The sequence below is a fragment of the Capronia epimyces genome (genome assembly GCF_000585565.1).
Source record: "Capronia epimyces CBS 606.96 chromosome Unknown aczIQ-supercont1.3, whole genome shotgun sequence".
In the NCBI taxonomy this organism is placed as follows: Eukaryota; Fungi; Ascomycota; class Eurotiomycetes; order Chaetothyriales; family Herpotrichiellaceae; genus Capronia; species Capronia epimyces.
The window spans coordinates 226,891-249,975 of record NW_006912906.1 but is presented as its reverse complement, the minus strand read 5'-3'; the positions used below and the strand labels follow the sequence as shown (position 1 = coordinate 249,975).

General features: G+C 54.7%; 9 protein-coding genes across 9 annotated transcripts; 4 read left to right on the top strand and 5 right to left on the bottom strand.

The window, feature by feature from the left end:
- Positions 1 to 890: 890 nt before the first annotated feature.
- Positions 891 to 3,525, bottom strand: A1O3_03348 (uncharacterized protein; the record flags this gene model as incomplete). Its single annotated transcript, XM_007733486.1, has 7 exons — positions 891 to 1,695; positions 1,796 to 2,090; positions 2,157 to 2,226; positions 2,293 to 2,658; positions 2,718 to 2,770; positions 2,841 to 3,014; positions 3,441 to 3,525. The coding sequence occupies 7 exons, from the start codon at positions 3,523 to 3,525 to the stop codon at positions 891 to 893; spliced, it is 1,848 nt and encodes a 615-aa protein (XP_007731676.1).
- Positions 3,526 to 4,197: 672 nt separating this feature from the next.
- Positions 4,198 to 7,044, bottom strand: A1O3_03347 (beta-glucosidase; the record flags this gene model as incomplete). The annotated part of the gene is made up of 1 exon (XM_007733485.1): positions 4,198 to 7,044. The coding sequence occupies one exon, from the start codon at positions 7,042 to 7,044 to the stop codon at positions 4,198 to 4,200; it is 2,847 nt and encodes a 948-aa protein (XP_007731675.1).
- A 743-nt stretch (positions 7,045 to 7,787) lies between these two features.
- Positions 7,788 to 9,455, top strand: A1O3_03346 (2-methylcitrate dehydratase; the record flags this gene model as incomplete). Its single annotated transcript, XM_007733484.1, has 1 exon — positions 7,788 to 9,455. One exon carries the CDS (start codon positions 7,788 to 7,790, stop codon positions 9,453 to 9,455), a length of 1,668 nt encoding a protein of 555 aa, XP_007731674.1.
- A 246-nt stretch (positions 9,456 to 9,701) lies between these two features.
- On the bottom strand, positions 9,702 to 10,997 carry A1O3_03345 (uncharacterized protein; the record flags this gene model as incomplete). Its single annotated transcript, XM_007733483.1, has 1 exon — positions 9,702 to 10,997. One exon carries the CDS (start codon positions 10,995 to 10,997, stop codon positions 9,702 to 9,704), a length of 1,296 nt encoding a protein of 431 aa, XP_007731673.1.
- A 654-nt stretch (positions 10,998 to 11,651) lies between these two features.
- On the top strand, positions 11,652 to 13,648 carry A1O3_03344 (uncharacterized protein; the record flags this gene model as incomplete). Its single annotated transcript, XM_007733482.1, has 3 exons — positions 11,652 to 11,661; positions 11,717 to 12,359; positions 12,409 to 13,648. The coding sequence occupies 3 exons, from the start codon at positions 11,652 to 11,654 to the stop codon at positions 13,646 to 13,648; spliced, it is 1,893 nt and encodes a 630-aa protein (XP_007731672.1).
- Positions 13,649 to 13,742: 94 nt separating this feature from the next.
- A1O3_03343 (L-lactate dehydrogenase (cytochrome)) lies at positions 13,743 to 15,305 on the bottom strand (the record flags this gene model as incomplete). The annotated part of the gene is made up of 1 exon (XM_007733481.1): positions 13,743 to 15,305. One exon carries the CDS (start codon positions 15,303 to 15,305, stop codon positions 13,743 to 13,745), a length of 1,563 nt encoding a protein of 520 aa, XP_007731671.1.
- A 745-nt stretch (positions 15,306 to 16,050) lies between these two features.
- A1O3_03342 (TatD DNase family protein) lies at positions 16,051 to 17,117 on the top strand (the record flags this gene model as incomplete). The annotated part of the gene is made up of 3 exons (XM_007733480.1): positions 16,051 to 16,086; positions 16,135 to 16,312; positions 16,363 to 17,117. 3 exons carry the CDS (start codon positions 16,051 to 16,053, stop codon positions 17,115 to 17,117), a joined length of 969 nt encoding a protein of 322 aa, XP_007731670.1.
- A 1,267-nt stretch (positions 17,118 to 18,384) lies between these two features.
- On the top strand, positions 18,385 to 19,170 carry A1O3_03341 (uncharacterized protein; the record flags this gene model as incomplete). The annotated part of the gene is made up of 1 exon (XM_007733479.1): positions 18,385 to 19,170. One exon carries the CDS (start codon positions 18,385 to 18,387, stop codon positions 19,168 to 19,170), a length of 786 nt encoding a protein of 261 aa, XP_007731669.1.
- A 990-nt stretch (positions 19,171 to 20,160) lies between these two features.
- On the bottom strand, positions 20,161 to 23,064 carry A1O3_03340 (uncharacterized protein; the record flags this gene model as incomplete). Its single annotated transcript, XM_007733478.1, has 1 exon — positions 20,161 to 23,064. The coding sequence occupies one exon, from the start codon at positions 23,062 to 23,064 to the stop codon at positions 20,161 to 20,163; it is 2,904 nt and encodes a 967-aa protein (XP_007731668.1).
- Between the last annotated feature and the right edge of the window lie 21 nt (positions 23,065 to 23,085).

Below are 23,085 nucleotides of genomic sequence, written 5' to 3'. Positions count from 1 at the left end.
ACATTTGACTAACTCGAGGTGTTACGTACAGCCCGCCACCGCCAACGGAGACAGACGGTCCCTCTGCAGGCATTCCTGAGACGCCAGCGCCCGCGTTCAAGCGGATCGATCAATAGTGACTCTGGCATTCCGGAACCCGAGCTACTGCAAATCCCCAAAGTCTACACGGCCGATATCTAGAACAGTTCCTTGACACTGGCGCCGACTGGCGACCGGCTATTATTCACCGCGCTCCATTGCGACGGCGCGTCGTTGTATCCTCGCTCTTCAGGCACAGAAAGCCAGTTGAAGAGGAGGGCCGCATACCCAAAAGAATAGAAGCGCGACCTACCAGGATTGTGTCGCAGTTTCTCCCACAATCTCATCTCTGTACCACCCACCCATCAGCCTATTCTGCGGCGTTGGTCCGCGTCTGGAAAAGTTCCGCGATGAACCCAACCAAGGCCAGTCCTCCTGGCCCAACAAGAAATGGATCACTCTAGTGTGGAAAGACAAGAATCAAAAGCAGCCCTGGGAGCGACATGGCATCTGGACGGCGATGGGCCGCAGGCCTGGTTCCTTCATCTCTTGCTTCTTTCCATACGTGTGTGTATGTATATATGTATATATATTATCACCTGGACTTGCCTCCGTGTCTCCACCCCCAACACCTCCTAAGCCTCTTTGCTGCTGAGCATCCTTGTCTGTGGCTGTGTTTTTGCCAGCTAAACTAGCGCTAGATCACGGTGATTACGAGTGTAGGTCGTAGGTCAAGACTAGATCGTTATTTCGTGGCCATGGGATCAATTTGCACGTCTTGGAATACAGCTATAGAGGTATAGAGAGAGGTACGGAGTGTAGACGAATTGAATCTCACGATCGATATAGATGACACCAAGCGTAGCTCCGTCCTATGCGACCGCGACATTGTCGACACTCTTCTTGGTCTTCTCGGCCTGCTCCGAGTGCTTGGCCTTGAGATGATTCAATGGGGCCTCGTGCAGCTTGCCCGCGTCGATGCCGACGGCCTCCATCCACTCGGGATCGAGGTTCTCGACGTTCAAGTACGGCGAGACGTCCTCTTTGTTGACCAGCGCCGGGACCGTGCCCATGCCCAGGAACGCCCACATGTTCTTCTTGGCCGGGCCGAGGTATTCGATGTCGAAGTCTTCGTAGCGCGGCTGGCGGATGGCTTCGATGTAGTGCAGCGACGAGCCGGGCCAGACGGCGTTGACCCGCCCCGTCTCGTTGTTCTTGTACCATGACCGACACTCTTCTACCCAGACGGTGTGCTTGATCCACTCCTGACAGTGCGCGTTGAACGCGTCCGTCACCTCCTGCTTGGGCGAGATGCTGCAGATGTACTCGGTTTGCAGTTTGCGGATCAGCTGCAGCGCATACTGCGACACATATTCCAGAGGGCCCATCACGCTGCCATTCTCCACCGGCCAGTTGGGCCCGATGAACGTCAGGAAGTTGGGAAACCCAGGGATCGCGAGCCCTAGGTATCCCTCCGGACAAACTCTCCATTTGTCGGCCAAGTCAACGCCGTCCTGGCCCACGATGGGGAACCGCGGCCGGTATGAGACGTCAAACCCTGTCGCGCACACAATCGTGTCGACCTCCCGGTGGACACCGTCGCCGCCGATGAGGCCGGTCTCGTCGATCTTCTCGACAGCCGTGAAGTGTACGGCTACGTTCGGTTCTTGGATTGCTCTGGACAGTGCCCGGTACGTTAGCATGGGAAATCCTGGAGTACGGCTGTGACGATGCAAGACTCCCAGAGGACGGGAACACGGAGACGACAAGGACATACTCGATGTATGGATCACCAGGCGTTATACGGCGGCATCCCACCCCCCAAGTCGGAGTGAAACCCTTGAGCAACCTCTCGTCCTTGACCATTTCAGCCATGCGCTTCTTCAAGGCCACTTGGGCTTCAGCTTGGCCTTTGGAGTTCTTGTAGAAGGTGCCCCAGAGGCCATTGACCTGGTCTTCGATGGACTTTGCGTGTTCCACGATCTTGTAGGGGTCGCGGTACTCTTGTTTTTGCTCAGGCGTGTATTCGTGATTGGCGCCGAAGTTGCTCGCGATCTGAACGAACCAGACACCTGGACACAGGCCATCAGAAAGTGTGCGAGAGGGTCATGGTCATGCGTAGGGCGAGGGACGCGTACCTGTGCGGACAAACACGTCAATGTGCTTTGCGTGAGGCTGCATGGCCGGGACAGTCTGGATGCTGGAAGCCTTCAGCGGTTGCGAGTCAGCAGATGTCCATGGACGCTTTGACGTGGAGCCCGCAGTGCGACCTACTCCAGACCCAATGACGGCAACACGGTCCTTCTTCCATTCTTCGGCCTGGTAGCCTTTGGGCCAACGAGCAGTATGGACGATCCGCCCCTTGAACTTTTCCAAGCCCTCGATGTCGGGCCACTTGAAGTTGTTCAGGATACCAGTGCCGTGGAGGAGTATATGGCAGCGATCCTCGAACAGATGGGTGCTTCCATCCGGCTTCGTCTGTTTGAGCTTGACCAGCCATTCGCCAGTCTTTTGCTGCCAATAGCATCCAACCACTTCAGTGTTGAAGTTCATATACTTTCTCAAGTCGAATACCTCGCACACCTTGTCCAGATACTTCCAGATGTCCGGAGAATAGGAAAAGAACCGGGGCCAGTCAGGCTGTACGGCGGGTTAGATTGAGCCGGCCAGCTGGGGTGGGCTGCCAGGGTGCAACTTACGTTCAACGCAAACGGATATGTGTATGCATGGCTCGGTATATCGCAGGCACAACCTGGTAAGTGGTCACATCGTCAGCACTATCGACCCGAAGCCACCACTAGAACATCTCCGGACATACGGACCAGGATATCGATTTTCCAACCAGGTGCCGCCAATATCAGCGTTCTTCTCATAAATCACATGCTCGACGTTCTTGAGATGTTTTTGAATATGATATGCATTCAAGATCCCGCTGACTCCAGCACCAATCGACAACACGCGGATCTTGCGCGTGTACGGTCCACCTAGGACGATGTCTGCGGTGTCTTCGTTAGTGGGCAGTCAACTAAGAACGTGATCATGTCTGACAGACTGGGCCCGACCCTTGCGGCGTCGGCTCCTGGAAGGGGGCCTGGGCAAGGGTGGCTAGGGGAAGCAAGGGCTCTTCCAAAGCCGTGCTGAGCGGCGAACGGCCGGGAAGCAAGATGACTGCAGTGTCATCTGGCCCCATGCTCGACAATCATAGTACCCGAGTCACCCAACATGGCGACTGTTGTAGGATGCTGGCAGCGCATGAAGCTGAACAGCATGCGACCGGTGTAACAGCTTGACGGGACTGCCGCTGCTGCCCGGGCTTTTATTGAGGTAGTGCTCGGATGAGTCGACCAGACCTTTGCGGTCAAGAGCAACGTGTGTTGACATTGCAAACAGAACCAGCAGCAAGCAAATGTTGCGAAACTCACCTGGAATCTCATAGTCACCGCGAGGAACTCCATTGTTGGCGTAGCCATCAGTCGACCAGTTTATCTGGTTGATGTCTGGCGCCATTTCGAATCACAGTTCTGGTATTCGAGCGGCGACCAGAAAAATGGAATGACAGTAAGGAAGCACAAGAGTGAGTTGAGTTAACTGTGAGGATACGAGGGCGATAGACCTGATGATCTTATATTGTACACGAAACGCTCTTCAGGCCCCTTGCGAGTAAGCAGGACCGTCTCACCCGCACCACAAATAGCAGCGTGGAGGTAAGTGTATGGCATTGCACAGCTTCCACTGGTCTATCGATTGCTTCGGGCCCTTATATGCTGAACTCGACCTCGGTCCCCGGACGTGGAGCGGTTCCGTAGACTGTACCACCACCGCGATGATTTGACCATGCAGCGGATGACGGACGCCTTGACCAGAACCAGGATCCACTGACCAACCCTACCATAACCGTCCAGACCAGGAGTAGACGGGAGGGGACAATGCCCAGCCGTGGGGTTTGCGGGGAAAAGTCGAGGATGAGGCCCTGGTAGTGTTCATTTGCGTGGAGATGAGCATCCAACCCGAGGTGCTATTCTCACATGTCCCAGTCAACTGCCGCGGCGAGTCAGACTCCTACATCATGCGTGTCGTCTTCACCTACCAAGGCCAAGGAGCTGACAGCGTGTCTTAATTAGTAAGAATGCGACGGTCTTTTGTCGAGTCATTGTATTCTGAGTCGGAGCTCGTACTGCATCAGTAATGCCCCTGGAGAGGCAGATCACGTGAGCTGCGCCCGACTTCGATGGTAAACAATCCATCTGGCATGACCCAATTCTGTTGAACCACCGACCAATAACTCAGGTCTTTGCGTGTCAAGGTGAGATTGACAGTCTCAGACGCACCCGCGTCCAGTTCGATCTTGGTGAAGTTGCGCAATACCCTCACAGGCGTGTCGATGATCTCGCCGGTCGAAGGTTCCCGAATCGACGGAGGGAAGGACACGTACACCTGAATGACCAGCTTTCCTGTACGGCCTCCGGTGTTGGTGACGCCTACTTGGACACTGACATGGTTTTCGAACAAGGACGGATTGCCTCCTTCACCACCTCCAACCGGGCTAGGCTCCTGGTGGACGTCGTAACCGTCAGGGTAAGGATACTTGCCTTTCTTGACCTGCTTTGCACTAGAAATATAAGGGTAGACATATTTGCGAAGCCGCAAGAAACCCTCTGGGAGAAGTGCACTTTCAATGGGAGGTAAGGTCTCATCAAAAGCTGGCGGGGACAATGATTTGGGCCTAGGCGAAGGCAAAGGAGACTTGGTCTTCAAGCTGGTGACAACCAAATCCGACAGCTCGAATGTGGTGAACGAAAGTCCATAGCCAAAGGGATATCGAGGCTCAATGTCGTGCTGATCGAAATGCCGGTAATCAATGTACAGCCCTTCCTTGAAATCAACCTGTGGTATGATGGCATTCGGATAATACAGGACAGGAGCCCCTGGGCCATAGTCCTCAAGGCCTCTCCCCAGGGTATACGGTAGTCTCCCTGAAGCGTCCGTTCGTCCAAAAAGGACATTGGCAAGCGCGTTGCCGCTCTCTTGACCCGGCAGATTCGCGAAGACGATAGCCTTGACGGACTCCAAGTCAGCGAAATCTTCGATGACAACAGGGCCCACAGAATGAATGACGACCACAACGGGGCCGCCACACTCCTCAGCAACGGTGCGAATGAGCCGAGTTCCACCTTTCTGGATCTCAAGATCACTTCGATCGGCGCGCTGGCCCTGCCATATGTGGTAGCCTTCGCCAGAATCTGCATTCCCAAAGACCAGGCAAAGGTCCTGCTCGTTGAGCTTGCTTTTGATACTGGAAGACACACTGTTGGTGAGGGAGCTGAAGATTTCGACCGATGACTCGTCAAAGCTCGCATTCAATGCTGAGAGCGGGTCGACCAGGTAGGTAAACTCGGTTGATCCCGAGCCCCAACCCACGGCCAGAGTCCCCTGATTACATCCACGATCCTCGCAATAGTTGGGACCTTTACCCGGACCTGCGTCTTCGCCGACAATAGCCACTCGCTTCCGGCTAGTGATACCCAACTCAGAAAGGGTGGGGCTTAGAGGCAAGATGGAATCCGAGTTCTTCAACAGCACTATGCCCTCACTAGCAACTTGTCGAGCCAAAGTGCGGCTCTCTTCGTTCTCGGCCTCGACAAATTTATTGACGACGACCAGATCTTGTTTGCTGCTGCTGCCGGCGTGCAGATAGCCGTACTCTTCATCGGTCCAAGAAGAGAAGTTTGGGCCTTCTGATGTCCAAGAGTCCTGCCCCAGTTGATACCAAGCGGCAACAATACGGGTGACCATGTCATTCAGCCTCGCCATGGGAACCGACTCGTTCAAGACAGCAACAGTAAGTTGGTCACCGAAGAGCGCTTTTCCATCCTGCCAGAATAGGCCATCCCCAGGCATGGACATGTCCAGGCCTGCAAGGGCACTGGCGACACCGCTGCGTTGTGCCAACCAGTCAGATTGCACAAAGCCTTGGAAACCAAGTTCATCCTTCAGAATGCCATTCATCAGCTTACTGTTTGCGCAGGCGTACGAGTTGTTGACCATCTGGTAGGAGCACATGACGCTGGCCACACCAGCCCTCACGCTCTCGGCGAAGGGCCAGGCATACAGCTCATGCAGCGTCCGATCATCGATGTTGGAAGAGAGCGCCTCTGGCAGACCCCACTCAAAGGACTTTCTAAAATGTTCCTGTTCGTTTCCGACGAAGTGTTTTGCGGTGGCCATGACTCCCTGGGATTGGATGCCTTGTATTGTCTCGTATGCAGCTACTGCTTGGAGGACGGGGTCACTGCCGAACCCCTCCCAGACTCTGCCTCCGGCGGGATTGCGTCCGAGTGGCCCCATAGCAGGTCCGAGAAGCACATGGACTCCTTTCAGCCTAGCCTGGCGGGCATGAGCAGCACCGCGTCTGCGCATGAGATCGCGGTTCCATGTTGCACCTACAGTAATGCCTGCAGGGAAGGATGTGGCATGATCGGCGAAGCGTATTCCCAAGGGACCGTCTTGTAAACAAAGCCCCGGGAAACCGACGTGGACTGCAGGCGCGGTATTGCCCACACACAAGTCCATAGCCCACCCGGTGCCGGTGGTGATGTTGACCTTCTCCGCAAGACTCAGCCTCTCAACCATCTTCTGAGCCTTGTCGTAGCTCTGCTGCCACGAGGACAGAGTGCCTCCTCGGGGGGTGGGATACCATGGCGGCGATTGGCCGTAGGGTTGGCCTGTGGTGTAAATCCAGTAGCCGCCACCACCAATGGCAGACGCAAGTACAGCTAGGATGAGGACGGAAAATGCAATGTAAGTTTTGGTGAGTCTGCGGCCCGCACAGAAACGGCTGGCGACAGAGTCTAGGTACCGCGAGGCTTTGCCTGTAGCAACATCGCCTTGTCCCAACAAGCGGTGTTGGCTTGAGTCAGGGCCCGTACGTGGAGAGGCAGGGTTGATGTTCTCATCGTCCGAAAGATCTCCGCCGTCGAGATCAGAGTTGGGATCCTGCAGAGGCTGGTAGCGGGAATGCAGAGACATGTCTTCCCAGCGGCTTAGCCCTCTTGGAACAGGCGGACTGATGATATTGCTCTGAGGAGCCAGTGATCGCAGGCAAACGGGTCGGCGCCGAGGCTAGGCAGGTTTAGGTCGGAATCAGAGATCACAGGCCGGGGTAAGGCGAGCCAAGCTGTCAAGCTCCCCGTCGCAGGCCTAGCGTTTGAGGTTTTGAGCGCGTCTAGCCGGCCGAGACCGAGGCAGTCGGAGCTCAATCGGCGGGAGGAACAGCAAGCCGCCAGGGCACCGAATTGTTCGGCAGCGCGCAGAGTGGCAATAGCTATCAGCTATCGAGCTGCTGCTAGCTAACATAGGATTAGGCGGTGGATAGGAGAGCGAGAGAAGAGCTTTCCATAGGTCTGTTGGTCGGGAGGGCTGTAGGATGGGAAGGGGAAGAATGGGAGGGAGAGGGGCGGAAATAGGAAGACGAGATTCCGTAGAGCAGAGGTCCGGGGGGCAACTTGTTCGAGGTTGCGCAGGCCGGCTTGGAAAGAGGATTCAACTGTCTGGCTTTTCTTCCGCAGCTTCTCTTTCTCTCTGCTCTCTACTCTCTGCTCTCTGCTCCTCTCCTCCTCATAGCAGCAAATTCACTCGCCCCTGTTTCTTCACCTCCACGAACCGTCGTGAGCAAGAGTCTGTCTGTCTGCTTGGGTGGTGTTCTGCTCTCGTCGTGTCCGTCTCCACTCCCCTCCCAGCGCCCGTCACACCCTCTTCTACCGAACTGAACCATGCTGCCATCTTCTGCATTCAGGCGACTCCCCGTGCGAAGATTGGCTGCTGGTGCTTTGGCTGTACGAGCATCGTCCTCAGCAATCCGCCAGCCGTCCAGCTTCTCCACCCTGCCGTCGACCCTGTCCCGAGGTGCGCCCGCCATGGCCGCCACCTTCTCGACCTCGACGACCGCAAGATCCTCTGCGCCTGTCAAAGCACCGACCCAGGCTTACGACCCAGAAATCCTGGACATCGCAAGCTACGTCCACAACTACAAGATCGACTCGGACCTTGCTCTCGATACCTCGCGTTACATCCTGCTCGACACCATCGGCTGCGGTCTCGAAGCTCTTCGCTTCCCACAATGCACCGCTCTCCTCGGCCCTGTCGTCGACGGTATCACGGTGACCAACGGAACTCGGGTTCCAGGAACACCGTTTCAGCTCGACCCGGTGAACGGTGCTTTCAACATCGGAGCAATGATCAGATGGCTGGATTACAATGACTGCTGGTTGGCTGCAGAATGGGGTCACCCGTCGGACAACCTAGGTGCCATCCTAGCAGTTGCAGACTGGATTGCAAGAACAAACCGAGCCGGGGGAAATGTCGGCAATGGCAAGATCCCCACCATTCGGGACGTTCTGGAGGGTATGATCAAGGCTCATGAAATCCAGGGCTGCTTGGCTCTGGAGAACTCGTTCAACAAGGTCGGTCTGGATCACGTCTTGCTCGTCAAGGTTGCGTCTGCCGCTGTCGTCAGCAAACTTCTCGGCCTTGATGAAGCTCAGACCGCCGCTGTTGTCTCCCAGGCCTTTGTGGATGGTCAGGCTTTACGTACCTATCGACACAGTCCCAATACCATGTCCCGCAAGTCGTGGGCAGCTGGTGACGCCTGCCAAAGAGCCGTAAACCTTGCCTTCAAAGTACAACAAGGTCAAGCCGGCATTCCTACCGTTCTCTCGGCTCCAGTCTGGGGTTTCTACGATGTCCTATTCAAGGGCAAGAAATTCGAGTTCCAGCGTCCTTATGGCTCCTATGTCATGGAGAATGTCCTCTTCAAGGTGTCATACCCTGCTGAATTCCACTCCCAGACCGCCGTTGAAGCCGCTCAAAAGCTCTACAAGATTCTCGCAGACCAGGGCAAATCCGCCAAGGATATCAAAGAAATCACCAACCGCACCCACGAGGCCTGCATTCGAATCATCGATAAGCAGTTCAAGCCTATGGACAACTTTGCTGACCGAGATCACTGCGTTCAATATATGGTTAGTGTCATGTTAGCGTTCAACCGCCTGGAAGCTACCGACTACCTGGATAACAGCGAGGCTGCTACCTCTCCTTTGGTGGAGGATCTGCGCAAGAGGATCAAGTGTGTCGAGGATCCTCAATTCACCAAGGATTATCATGATCCTAGCCTGAGAACCATCTCCAACGCTTTGACCGTCACCCTCAACGACGGAACTGTCCTGCCTGAGGTGGTTGTCGAGGCCCCGCTTGGCCATCGCCTCCGACGTGACGAGGCCAAGCCGGAGATTCTTGCCAAATACAAGAGACACCTGACGCCTCACTTCTCCGAGGATAAGATCAAGGACTTTATCGAGATCGGCACCGATGCATCCAAACTTGACCACTTGGAAGTTGACAAGTACGTGGACCTGTATGTCAAGGAAAAGATGGAGTGGTAAGCAATTGAAGCACAGGTTCTGGAGTCAGCCCGGTAGAGGATGGAGTTCCAGAACTGGGGCGCAGATGAGTTGCTGGCTTTTGTTGCAGCTAGGGAGACGATGAAATATACATATATAGACTCAAAAATTGGCTACCGAGGATATCACGACTTCTGTCACCATCTTTCTCATACCCAAGGTAGCCTGCTCCAGCAAACACACCGCTGAGCCGGACTGACCTTTTGTCGTGCTATCACATTGTAGGACTTACCGAAAATCAGCCAACTCGCCTTTAGGTAGGACCTTTTCATGTGCGCCTCTTCCAGCCCATTCGCTCTTCCACCTCCAGGCTTCATCCTTGTCTTTGCCATTCGACTTACTGTTTAGGACATTGACCACATATCTTCCGATGTTGGGCAGAAATTTCCAGCTGTGGAAGGAGCCCGCGGTCGCAAGATAGAGATTCGACAAACGTGGATCTGGATGTCGGGTGATGAGTTGATTCTGATCCGGCGAGATGGCATCCCAGCAAAGACGCCAGTCGTCCGGGAGACGCCCGTTGGCCAGAATCTGCGGGATGCGTTGGTGGATGATCTCGATCGATTGCTGCTTCAGAGCTTCCGGCACGGCATTCTGGTTGGCCGCCGGGACAGAGATCAGTTCGTCTGTGGTTGGGTGAGGACTCGTGTTAAGGAAAGAGTTTGCGTTGGTGAATTTGAGGAGACCATCCTTGTTGGGGGGAATGACTTCTCCTTTGGCACCATATATCAGGACCGGCATCTGAGAGTAGTGCTGTGCTTCTTCGTCGGACAGCTTAAATGCAGCCACGCACACTCCGGCGGCCTGTATCTGCTCCTGGACGCTGTCCGCTCGAGGAATGTTCAATTGCTTCTCGAGTGGAGCCATCAACCAAGGTGTCCAAGCACCTGTGGCCAGCACCACCTGCTCACCGGAGAACGTCCGCCCGTCGGCGGTGCGGACGCCACTGAGCCTGTGCCCATCACTGAGCAGCTCGGTGATATCTCCTACCTCGTATTTTACCCCGGCCTGGATTGTATCTCTCGTCATAGCTTCCACGGCGGCCGAGGCGTCGGCCCATCCCGCGCTAGAATTCGTGTAGGCTTTGGCATATCCCTCGGTTTCTAGACCAGACAGCACGCCAGCCCAACCAGACTTCACTTGCTCGAGCGTGATATCCGCTGAAGTATCTGGACGGCCGCTCTCACGAAAATTCCTGCGTATCCGCTCGGCCAAATCGCTGTCCTCCTCATCCAGCATCACCCAGCCTGTGTGATGAAAGTAGGGCTTCAGGCTCTGGTTAGAAGTCCAAGACTCCATGGCTTCGTAGGCCAAATCCATATAGAAGGCCTTGCTATAGTCCGCGCGAACAATCTTGTTTATATCTGAAGAGGCAGCTTCCGGGGAGGGCACGGGGGCGCGATCGAGGACGGTAACTCTTGAAGGGGAGGGATGGGTGAGCGAGAGATGGTATGCGGTGCTGGTGCCAAATATACCGGCACCTAGGATTAGGATCTCGCATCGAATGTCATTGGCGGAGTCCATGATCTAGACCAGGTCAAGGGAATTAATTGCCAGCCGGCCAAGCGGATTGAGCTGTTGCAAAGGAAGCAAAGCAACTTGTGGCACTGAATACTAACTGATATGACGGGACTGAGTCAAGCGTGCCAACTCCGTGCCACGTGCCACCCCCAGCCCGCGATGTCCTCCGTAATAATCCCAGACTCGGAGTACAGTAATACGGAGTACGGAGTACTCCGTAAGTGCCCCTGTCCAAACTGGCGTGCCCTGTCTCCGCTATGACGCCTCCAGTTTAGTACCTGAGTTGACGAGCATCTAAGGTGCGTAAGGTACTTTTTCTAGCCCGGCTTAACCCCTAGGTCTAAGCCCTGGGGTACTGCAAGTGCCTTAGCAATGTTCCCCCCGCCTTGTATCGACTGGAGTCCTCCTTCCTCCCCTCTCCAGGCATGAGGAGCCCATTGCACCACTTCGAGACCATTCAAGGTGCCTCGGCATCTGAAGCTTGCAAAATGGCGCTCTGTGAGACCTCTCTGGTCAGGTTCAAGGTATGATTCCCTCCCCCTCCTCTCTGTTCTTGCCTAAGGTATGTGTACTATGCATCGTCTCTTGCTATCCAGGGGACCGTCCTTAAAGGGAGCACTCTAGTAGAACACACTGGTAGGCACTCTTCTCGGAATCATGGCTCTTGGTAACCCCGCTCCCTTCCCGTCTCGGGATTCCATGCTGACAAGTCTTCTGTCCAGCAACGACCGCGGCGGTCGCTGCCAGCGGCTGGGCCGTTGCTGCCTATCTCGATGCAAAGTACCATCTACGAAAAGACCTTGGTACCGTCGCTAGGCTCAGGCGCGGCCAAAAGGAGTACGCCCGCGCCATCAAAGAGGACAAAGTCAACCTGTGGTATGTTTTCGAAGACCAATGCAAGAAGAGCTGGAATGATCATGCCATCTGGTCGAGAGTGGGGGTGTACACCTTTGGCGAAATGTATGAAGAAACCGTCCGCTATGCCCAATGGATGCTCGAGGAGGGTATCAAGCCAGGAGAGTTGGTAGGAGTCTATCTCACCAACTCACCCGACTTCATGTTCGTTTGGTGGGCATGCTTGGCCGTCGGCGCCGCTCCCGCATTCATCAATTACAACCTGGAAGGGAAAGCTTTACTGCACTGCTTGGATGTTTGCGAAACGAGGTTGTTGATCGTTGACCAAGACCCGGGTTGTCAAGCGAGAATCAGTGACAGCCAGGCCGACATTCAGAGCAGAGGAATGAAGATCGCTGTGCTCGATAGCAATATGAAGGAGAGAATCTCCTCCGAGCCGACCGTGAGGCCAGATGACGAATGTCGTAAGGGCACCAAGGGCAGGTTCCCTTACTGTCTGATTTACACCAGGTCGGTTCTTGTTTCAACGCTGTGACACAGAAATGCTGATAATCTCTAGCGGAACGACTGGACTACCCAAAGGCTGCGCGTTCACTCTAGAGCGAATTTGGCTCATGTGCGGCCATGATACGCCAACCTGTGATGCTGTTCCCGGCAAAGACCGATGGTACAACGCCATGCCGTTATACCATGGGACTGGTGCCATCGTGACATCCTGCTGCTTGTTACAAGGCGTGTCTGTAGCCATAGCACCGAGATTCTCAGTCTCACGGTTCTGGAATGACATTCACGATTCCGACTCCTCATTCTTCGTCTATGTTGGCGAAACGGCACGGTATCTCCTCAACGCGCCACCTCACCCATTAGAGCGCAAACATAGGCTGCGCTGTGCCTACGGGAACGGATTGAGGCCCGATGTCTGGGAAAAGTTCCAAAGCCGGTTCAATATCGCGGAGATAGGCGAATTCTTTAACTCGACAGAAGGCATGTTTTCATTGATGGTGTACGACAAGGGCCCCTTCTTGAGAGCCTGTGTTGGTCATCACGGACTGATTCTGCGAACGATGCTGCATAAAGTCTACATTCCAGTCAAGATCGACCACGAGACGGGGGATATCTGGCGTGATCCAAAGACCGGGTTCGCACAAAGAACATCGTATGAGGAAGGTGGCGAGATGCTTGTGGCGGTGCCCAGCAAGCAGGCGTTCCAAGGATACTGGCGATCACAAGCCGCAACGGACAAGAAGTTCGCGCTGGACGTCTTCAAGAAGGGCGACGTCTACTACCGCTCGGGCGACGCTCTTCGCCGAGATGGTCATGGTAGGTGGTATTTCCTCGATCGACTGGGAGACACGTTTCGATGGAAGTCCGAGAACGTGTCTACGGCAGAAGTGGCCTTGACCATGGGCCGCTTCCCAGGTATCGCCGAAGTCAACGTGTACGGCGCGCTCGTGCCCAACCATGAAGGACGAGCCGGTTGTGCCGCCATCCTTCTCGATCCCAACTACACTGGGCCACCAGTCGACTATATCGAGCTGTTGAAATATACACGGGCACAGCTTCCGCGCTACGCCGTGCCCGTCTTCCTGCGCATAGTCAAGGCCAGCACGCACATCCATAACCACAAACAGAACAAAGTCCCGCTCCGGAAGGAAGGCGTCGACCCTAGTTTGGTCGGTACGGAGGTTCCGAATGGCAAAGACGACGTGTTTTTGTGGGTGCCGCCTAAGGCGGATAGATATGTGCCCTTCACCCCGAAGGACTGGGAGACACTGGCGAACGGGCAAGCTAGATTATAGAATAGTCCAAGCTCAGCATTGACACAGATTGACGAGGCCAGTCATCACACGAATACATTCTCCTCATCTTGAATCCACTTCTTTTCAGTTCTAGTTACAGCTTACTCTCCCTCCCCGTCCCGAAGAGACTTCTGGTGACCAACTTGTCGGTGGCCCAGTGCACGGCGTAGGGATGATCTCTCTGCTTGACCACCCACTTGTCAATGGCTCCAGTGTTGAGATACTCTGGCGAGCACTCGTCGATGCTGGTGATGCCGTTATTGCGCATGGCGACCTCGAATTCGTCCTTGAGGATGTCGATCAACTGTTCCACGCCGTCCTGACCATACCCCGTGGCGAAGAGCGCGGGCCGCCCGATGCCTGCAGCCACGGCGCCCAAACACACGAGTTTGAGGATGTCGGTGCCGCGGCGGATCCCGCCGTCGACGAAGATGGAAAACGGCCTGGCCTGGCCGGATCGCACGGCTTCGGAGCGAGGATGGTGTTGGGTGATGATCTCGGGAAAGCGGGCGTGGATCTCGAGGAGGACCAGTAGCCCCGGCGGCGAGGTGTCGAGGTTGCGGCCGCCGTGGTTGGACAGCACGACGCCTTCGAGTCCGTGGTCCAGAGCCAGCCGCACGTCGTCCGCGGACATGATTCCTTTCAGGACCAACGGCAGTTTGGTGTGGCTGCGTAGCCATGCAATGTCGTCCCAGTCGAGGTTCGGGTCGATGAAGTTTCCCATCAGCCGGCCGTAGCCGCCGCCCCTTCGGTCGTTCTTGGCCTTGGTGGTCATCATGGGGTTCTGGATGCTCTCGTCTGCCTTGACGCGCTCGTCCGCCTCACGTTTCCCCGCCGCGGCTGCGTCGGTGGTGACGAAAATGCCACGGATGTTCTTGTGCTGGTGGATGTGCCGGAGCAGGGCTTCGGACTTGTGCCGTTGTCGGTCGACGTACAGCTGGAAGAAGAACGGATACTCGCTGACCTGAGGCTGAGACACGATCTCGGCGGCTGAATACGACGCGTTGTTGGAGATGCATTGCACAACCGATTTCGCTTTGGCAGCGCGTCCGATAGCCAGTTCGCCGTCGGGATGGATCAAGCGAGCCATGGCCGCGGGCGAGACCATCAGCGGAAAAGACACCGGGATGCCGAGGATGTTTGTTTCGGTGGTGATCTTGTCCACCCGGCGCATCACCCGCGGGCGGAAGAGGAGTCTGCGGAACAAGGCGGCGTTCAGGTCTTTGGTGATCAGGTCGTTGGCTGCCGAGCTATAGAAGGCCCACGTCTTCGCGGTCGCAGTGTGCTCCGCGACCACCTCGAAGTCGTGGGCGTTGAGCAGCGACTCGAGAGGCGGCTTCTCAGCACTCGAGGCCGGTTTGGCCCCGGGCGTCTCGACGGGTAAAGGTCCAGACCAGGCTTCTGTGATTGTAGACGTGTCGAGAACGCCTTTCAGCGCTTCCGCCGGCAGATTGGTCTTGATCAAGGACGGCGAATGGATCTCGTTGTATGCCTTGGTGGCATCGCGGCCTGCGTACTTGTAGATGATGCCCGGCCCGCCAGGGTGTTCCGGCGCAAACTTGGTGATATCCCACACGTTGCCATCGACAACAATCCAACAGTCAGTGTCCTTGTTGTGAGCCGAGATCTCTGAGACCGAGATCTTTCGTGGCGCCATCCTTGCCAGTAGATTTCTCAGTGACGGTCGTGGAAAGACGCGTAGAAGTCGAGGTCAGGGTTCAGAACCGCGAGGAAAGAGTGACAACGGACAACGACAGCGCAAGTGGCGTTATAGTTTATAGTTGGGATAGAATATGTTGCCCCAACTGCTGTCGCCATCGCCTGTTGGGGCCGTTGCCCTTCAATGTCGCACTGCCGCCCAATAGCTCGAGGCAGATATCAAACCCGCTTCCCAAGTTCGGTCGCTTCGCCGAATCGACTGCGGAGAGACGGTGAGGAGAGGAAGAATTCCGTCACGTGATACAGCCGTTTCGGCACAGTTCCCGCCGACACGGCCTGCGTCGAGTTGGAGACTGCGCTGCCGTCTTTTTTCATCCCATGTGTCTCGTCCCGTACTCCGTCCTCCTGTAATTAATTGTGTCGATTGTTGGGGAGCCTGTATCCTAGTCTGCTCTTAAACGGAGTACGTACGGAGCACTAGTATCATCATCACCTCCCGTTTGATGCCTCCCCGCGTCTGGTCCGCTGCCACATCCAAGCTTGATCACCTCCTGACGCGTCCAGCCTTGCCATCCGTCGGCCGTCTGCCCCATCGAGCCTTTTCCGTCGGTACGTTGATCCTTCAGACCCGTGGTCTTCTTGTACCTGGCTCATATGTCGCAGGCCAGAGTCGTTGCCGACAGCTAAGGCCTGTTAGTGGTCTAGGTTGTCTGCACCCACCGAGAACAGCCAACTACGCCACCATGGCTGACAACGCAAAGCCACTGAGGTATGCCGACGTGCGTAGGTGGCCCATTGGTTGAGCACCTTGAGTCTAACACAACTAGGTCGGCATCAATCTCGGAGACCCGGTCTTTCGCGGCGCGTACCACGGCAAGCAGGCACATCCAGACGACCTGGACGATGTGGTCCAAAGAGCCCTTGATGCCGGGTGTACAAAGTTGATGGTCACTGGCTCCAGTTTACAAGAATCCCGGCACGCCGTCGAGATTGCCAAGCGATACCGTAGGTTTATGCCTCGCCAGCCGATCTTTATTTACACTAATGCTGTCTAGCTGGAACTTGTTATGCTACCGTCGGCGTCCACCCCTGCTCGACTCAAGACTTTGACAGTTACCCAGGTGGCTCCGATGCCCTGATCCAAGAGCTACGTGCCCTCGCCCTCGAAGCAAAAGAGAGCGGCCACGCGGTTGCGTTTGGCGAAATTGGACTGGATTACGATCGATTGTTTCTGTCCCCCAAAAGTGTACAGCTCAAGTATTTCGAACGGCAGCTCGATCTGGCGGAGGAATTGCAGTTGCCATTGTTTCTCCACTCCAGAGCATGCAGCGATGATTTTGAAAGAATCATCTCGGCTCGACTCGACAAGCTTCCCAACCGGGGGCTGGTGCACAGCTTCACCGGAACCGTACCAGAGTTGCAGTCTCTAGTCCAGCTAGGGTTTGATATCGGCATCAACGGCTGCAGCATGAAGACCGAAGAGAATCTGGAGGCCGTCAAAGCCGTGCCGTTGGACCGACTGCAGATCGAGACGGATGGGCCCTGGTGCGAGATCCGAGCATCTCATGCGTCATCGCAGCATCTCAGAGACGCGCCCGCCATCCCGAAAGCCGTGAAGAAGGAGAAGTGGCAGAAAGGACTGATGGTCAAAGGCCGAAATGAGCCTGCCACCATCGTCCAGGTTGCTCATGTGATTGCCAAAGTGAAAGGGGTCTCGGTGCACGAGGTGTGCGAGGTGGCATGGAAGAACTCGACCGAGATGTTTGGGCTGGGTGTCCTGGGGGAAGAGAGGGAGCAGCCATATTCCTGACCGACCGGTCTGTCAGCGGTAAGGTAAATAAGCCAGTAATGAGCGGGGAGATGTCAGGCTTAGCAATAGACTCATCCTCAGTCTCAGCAGCCGGGAATCCATCACATCCATTGCTGACTAACGACCGGTCCATGATGCACAACCCATATCAACTGCCTCTAGCTGATCTGATATACTGTATCTCGGTATCTCGATTCTCGATTGCCTCTTCCTACTATGCTATTGTCAGCTGTGTGGTCAGCGTCGTGGCAGGCCTTAGGCCCGAGGGCGGCGGAGATAAAACTACGCGAACGGGACTAGCGCGTCTCGCTTCACCGCTTCAGCTTCGCTAGGCGCGTCACGCGTAAAGTGGCAGGCACGTGCCTCGCTCTGCCCCCAGATCCTAAGGTACTCCCGTATCTCGTACAGGGTAAAACTTCTGCAGCTTCGCTTCCGCCTGCGTTTGTTCTGGAATCCACACACAACATACATCGCACCAACCACTCAATAGCAAACCTACCGAACCTTGTCCGCCGGTTGATCCTCTTCCTCCGTCCCCCCTTCGAATGAATTCAACTCCTCTTCCTCTACAACCTTCCTCATCATGCTTCTGCCCGAGCGGTCGACCCAAACTCCTCCCTCTGTAGCGCCCTCGATGCAGAGCTCTCCAGGACGCACCGCAAGCATGCATCCTCTTGCTCTCCGATCTTGTACCGACGGTTTCAGGTCAAGATAGCTGTCTCATCCGCTCTAGAACGCCAAACCTCTTCCTCTTTCTCCTCCGTCTCGATTCCCTATTCCCTATACAGCTATCGTCGCCCAGAATCCGCGAACTCAGTTCGTCGGGCGCTGAAGACAACTTTTCAGCAATCCGAAAGTCCCAGGCGTGCCCGCCGGTACATCGTCGCACCACCCAAAATAAGATGTTGCTTTAATAGTCGCGTCGCGACCCAGCCTCAACCTCTCCCCCGGGTCAAGGTCCTCCTGTTGGAGGACCTGTGTTTCTGTCCGGAGACCATCTTTGCCCGACTCGCACATTCTCTTTTTTCTTTGGGAACCCGCCTCCTCTATATCTTCAACCTGGTGACTGTATTTCTTCAACCAGCACTTCATGGCAGACGCTTCTTCTTAACCCACATACGGGATCTCGTGCCGTCGTGAATTGAGCTCGAATCCAGCTCCTCTGCCAGGAATCTCTTTTACACCGACAACTCGGCGCTGATTAGCCCTTTCGCTCTCCTCAAATCTCACCACTTTCGTCTACGGATCAGGTAGCTGCATTTACAAAATGCCTGACCAGTGGGTTGACGCTGATGGAATCGCGGCATCCTTGGCTGCCTTGAATGTCGGAAACGATTTGGCGACCATCGAGCTCGACAAGTCTCAACCGCCTAGTCCAGACGGCTCAGGACATCCAGTAAACTTTCAAGTCATCGCTCCTGGCCTCTACCGATCAAGCTACCCTCTTTTCGCACACTTTGAACTGCTTGCTGACCTCAAACTCAAAACTATTATCACTCTCGTCCCGCAACCTCTTCCACTCGAATTTGAAAACTTCATCTCATCTAATGGCATCGTCCATCACCACATCCCAATCCTCGCCAACAAGGACCCCACGGTATATTCCCCGGACGAAATCGTCAATAAGGTGGTGAAACTGATGCTCGACCCGGCCAATTATCCCATGCTCATCCACTGCAACAAGGGCAAGCATCGAAGTGGAACAATTTGTGCTGCATTTCGCAAGGTGACGGGCTGGACTCTTGAAGCTTGTATCGAAGAGTACGAGCAGTATTCGAAGCCCAAAGATCGAGATCTGGACAAGGTCTTCATCGAACGCTACGACGCCTCAGTACTCAAACCTTTGGCATATGAGAGGGGTTATATCGGCGGTGCGTATGGCATGGGAATAACAAGCACTGCTTCGACGAGATCGTCTAATTACACTACGAATACCGTGGAGACCGCCTTTACCAGTGAGGGAAGCCAGCTCCTTGCCAACGACTACCAGGAACGTGTCAAAAGAGAGAACGACGCGTTCTTAGAGACTGCGAGATCATGGTCGTATAGATGATAAATCTCACTGCGGATCAGATATTACAAACCAACAAAGTCCCTTGCCCCGCAAGTACAGCAACAGCCATGACTTTACCAGCAAGTATGGTTGATATTTCTTGTTACTGCAAATCGTCCGCGAGAAGAGCGGACATTACTGGTTGTGGCACACCAAGATATAAAAATTGGATGTCGATTGAACAGCAGTCAATCTTACCGGACATGCTGAGAATTGTCGAAACCCAATCTGGTCATTAACGACGCGACCTCAACGGCACGACTGCAGAGAATTGTAAGAACAGGAAGTCGACTATGGAATCGATGCCGAGCTCAACAAAGCGAAACCGGTCATGTCAGTAAGCATGGCACTTAACCAAGTTTCAGAGGGTCAAGATACGGTATCCGAGTCCTTGTCTTTGAAAGTGAGGGTTGGAAGTGGATTATGATTTCTGAATTCACTATGTAGGGGGCGTGGAAGTCGGCGCGATTGTCTGGCGATGTCCCAGCTTACTCTGCTTTGGGGGAGTACTGGAAAGAGGTGTGATGGAGTATGGCGAACTGGCAATACAGGGAGATGGCAAGTGAAGGCACTGTATTGTTTACTGTACGAATAGACTCCGGGCCTCTGGGCGTGATAGACTGCTCTCTCCCATAGGCTAATATGGGCAGTTTTGGATTTCTCTACTCGGACATTTACCATGAAATTTCGGCATCCTTTTCAACAAAACATCTGCCCCCCTCTTCACGAGTAGCGTATAACCTTAGACGTAGGTCGTATTGCATATTCCGTTGATATGCCGTATAAGAAAGGGGACTTGTGGTGGTAAGCAAAAGTCCACCGAGCTCTTGTTGGAAAGTCACACACTAAGCAGGAATTTGGTTGGGCACGTGCCCATGTTGATGGCTTCTCTATGGGGGTCATCGTATTATATACATATAAATCGTCACCTTCCACAAAGCCCTCGGCTTGTGGCTGTCGCTGTCGGCACAAGCTTTTGCTTTGCTCACATCACAAAGGCGGTCCAAACCGATCGCAATCCCTCAGACACCTGCGGAGCACGCGAACCACGTTCTCCCGCTCAATAGGATCCCTTGTCTTCCACACTTTGCGCACCGAGTTCCACACTTCTTCTACCTTGGCCCGTGAGCCCGTGCACCGCGTATACGCGCGCAGGAGCCAGCATATCAACGGTCGTGTCGCTTGAACTTGGTAAGGCGAGGTCACCGGGATGGGTTGGCTGTCTGTCTCGTCGTAGTTTTCATCCGCGTGGTTGTGTTCGTGTTGTGCCCCGGTGTCCGAAAGCCGGTCTGCATGACGTGAGGAACCGTCGACTTCATTATGTGAAGAAGCAGCGTCGGGCAAATAAGATTCAGAAGATTGGTGCCTTGCTCCTCCAGACGGATCGACTGCTGCACTTGGGGGAGGTAAGACATATTCGCCTTCTTCTTGGTCATACTTGGCCTCGCCCAACGGGTAATATGTTTGCTGTGCGTGCGACGATAGTTGTTCGACGCTTCTCGAGATCAATGCTTTCACGCCTTTACCCTCTTTCTCCTCGTCAAAAAGTTCGGCGTGGACTCGTTCAATATGTTTCCGCCGTTCATTCGGGAACAAGGCAAGATCGAGGATAAAATCGTTCCACATGCTCATACGCTTCAGGCCTCTCTGGTTTTTCTCGTCTCGTTGCTCCTGTGCACCTTCATCCGCCATTCCGAGATGGTTGATAGCGCGAATTGATGGAAGCGTCGGCTCCAATGGCTTGGAAGGCAGACGCCGTCGAGCTGCCTGTCCCTCTTTGATGGCTCGTCGACACGCATCCCATACGAGGTCGAGTCGTTTCACACTCCACGTAGCATCGGGATCGCTAGTGGCTCCGTGCAATGCGAAGCCCTTGAACAGCAACTGAAAGGTGATACTCTGGAATGGCAATTTGAACAGCTTGGACATTTCATCCATCAGCACCGTGATTCGATTCAGATTGCCCGAGACATTAACGTGGTAAGATATCATGGTACGAAAGGTTGTATGGTCTGGCGTCAGCGGCATGGCGTTCTGTAACTCCTCGTGCTGTTCGGGTAACATCTTCTTCAGGCGTGCAGCGAATAGCAATGTCCTGCCTAGAGAGTTTGCGGCCATCTCGTGCTCAATCACCTCCGATCCAGGGCCGGGATAGCGTCTGTACAATACGGACTTGCCATCTCTGTGCTTTCCTCGACGCAGTTCTAGCTGAAGGCTTTTCATGCGTTCATATACCTGCTCTGCGGCCGCCGGTTCTTGTGCATTGAATAGTGAGGCGATCACACAGTTGAGGACGAGCGTGTCAATGATCTCGCCCGCGTCCACGAAGTCCCGATAGGCCTTTCTTACGGCATCGCCGTCTCCTCGAAGCCCATGGTAGTAGATGACACTAACACGGCCAAGTCTGTTCAATCGGAGGCCACGATCGTGCATTTCTTTGAGCACCATCTGTGCAACGGCATACTTGTTTGCCCTGACCGCGATGTCGAAAAGAATGTTGAAGGTGACATGGTGGGCTTTGACGCCGGCTTCTTGCTCCATTTGCTTCCATATTCGGAAGGAGTTGACCATATCAGTCTCTGTGACTCTGCTGAAGGATCTTCCAGCGAGGTATATTGCCGACGCCCATTCTGCTTTTGTGATTGGCAGCCCCGCCTTCTGCATATCGTCAATGAGCGAGAGGTATCTGATCATGGATTTTTCGCTCTTTTGCCAGGGCGTTGCCATGCGTTGCAGGAACACCCTGGTTACCCCCCGAGGGAGAAAGGCTACCCCCGGTTGCGGCAGCCTTTTGTACGCCTGAAAAAGGGCAACATTGGTTGAATGGTCATCAAGGAGTAGGTCGACAAAATCACTCGTGACAGATATCTCCCGCAGCTGTCTCGACTTCAATATCTGTTCAATCTCCTTCAGAGGCGACTGGTAGCCTTCTTGGTCGTGGTCGTAGAACTCGGCGTAGGCTTGGGGCGGCGCAAAGTCTTCGGACAGCTTGAAACTATAATCTTCGAGAAATTTTGGTGTAGGCGACAAGTCTGACGATTCAGGGTCGAACCGACTTCGATTGGTGTAATAGTACAGGTCGACCAGATTCTTGTAATCCTCTTTTGACAGCTGCACTGTCGGTCTTTTCCGATGCTGGGATATCTCTAAGGCCGGTTGATCACGTCCCCTTCGCATTGAAGCGGCCAAATCAGCCTTTGCCTTGCCCAGTTTGTCTTCTAGTTCCCTTACAGACTTGAGTAGTCGTAAGTGCTCGTTGACCGTAGGCTGCGAGTCGTCTGTCCCATGTTGATCAGATCCCGGGCCTATCTCCTCTACCTTATTTTGCAGAATGTCTACGTCGCCAAGGGGTCGCGCAGGCGGCGGACTTCTTGCTGCAAAACCACGTTTTTGGACATCGACGGACGCCTCGTGGCTAGTGCTGGTCGTGTTCTGGCTTGACTCTAGCTCAAAAAGCTCGGATCCGCTCAAGGAGGATGGACGGTCTGGGGCGACATGATTGCTGATGCCACGGCGCTGTGCCCATGGTATTGACCGGTGCCTCGCCTGATTGTCTCTTGGTCTCTGTGAAATGCTGGTCTTGATCGTGCGGGTGCTGCTGCTGCTGCTGCTGGGAGAGCTCTCCTTCCCCGTCGAGATCGATGCGGCGGCCACAACACAACATCTGGCCGAGTGTGACAGAGCATCATAGAAAATTGACTCCACGGCCGCAACGTTATCTCGGCACACAGCAATAGAAGATGCTCTGGGTCTTGGATCAGGGCCGGACAGCGTGTGAGAGGAGGAGATGGAGACGGTGGGCGCGAGGAAATCGCACAGGGTGAAATTGAAAGGTGCTATCGAGGCCGCATTTCGAATGCTCCTGCACCGGGCCAACTTGGAGGATGGATGCATGTGCCTGTGCACATACTGATG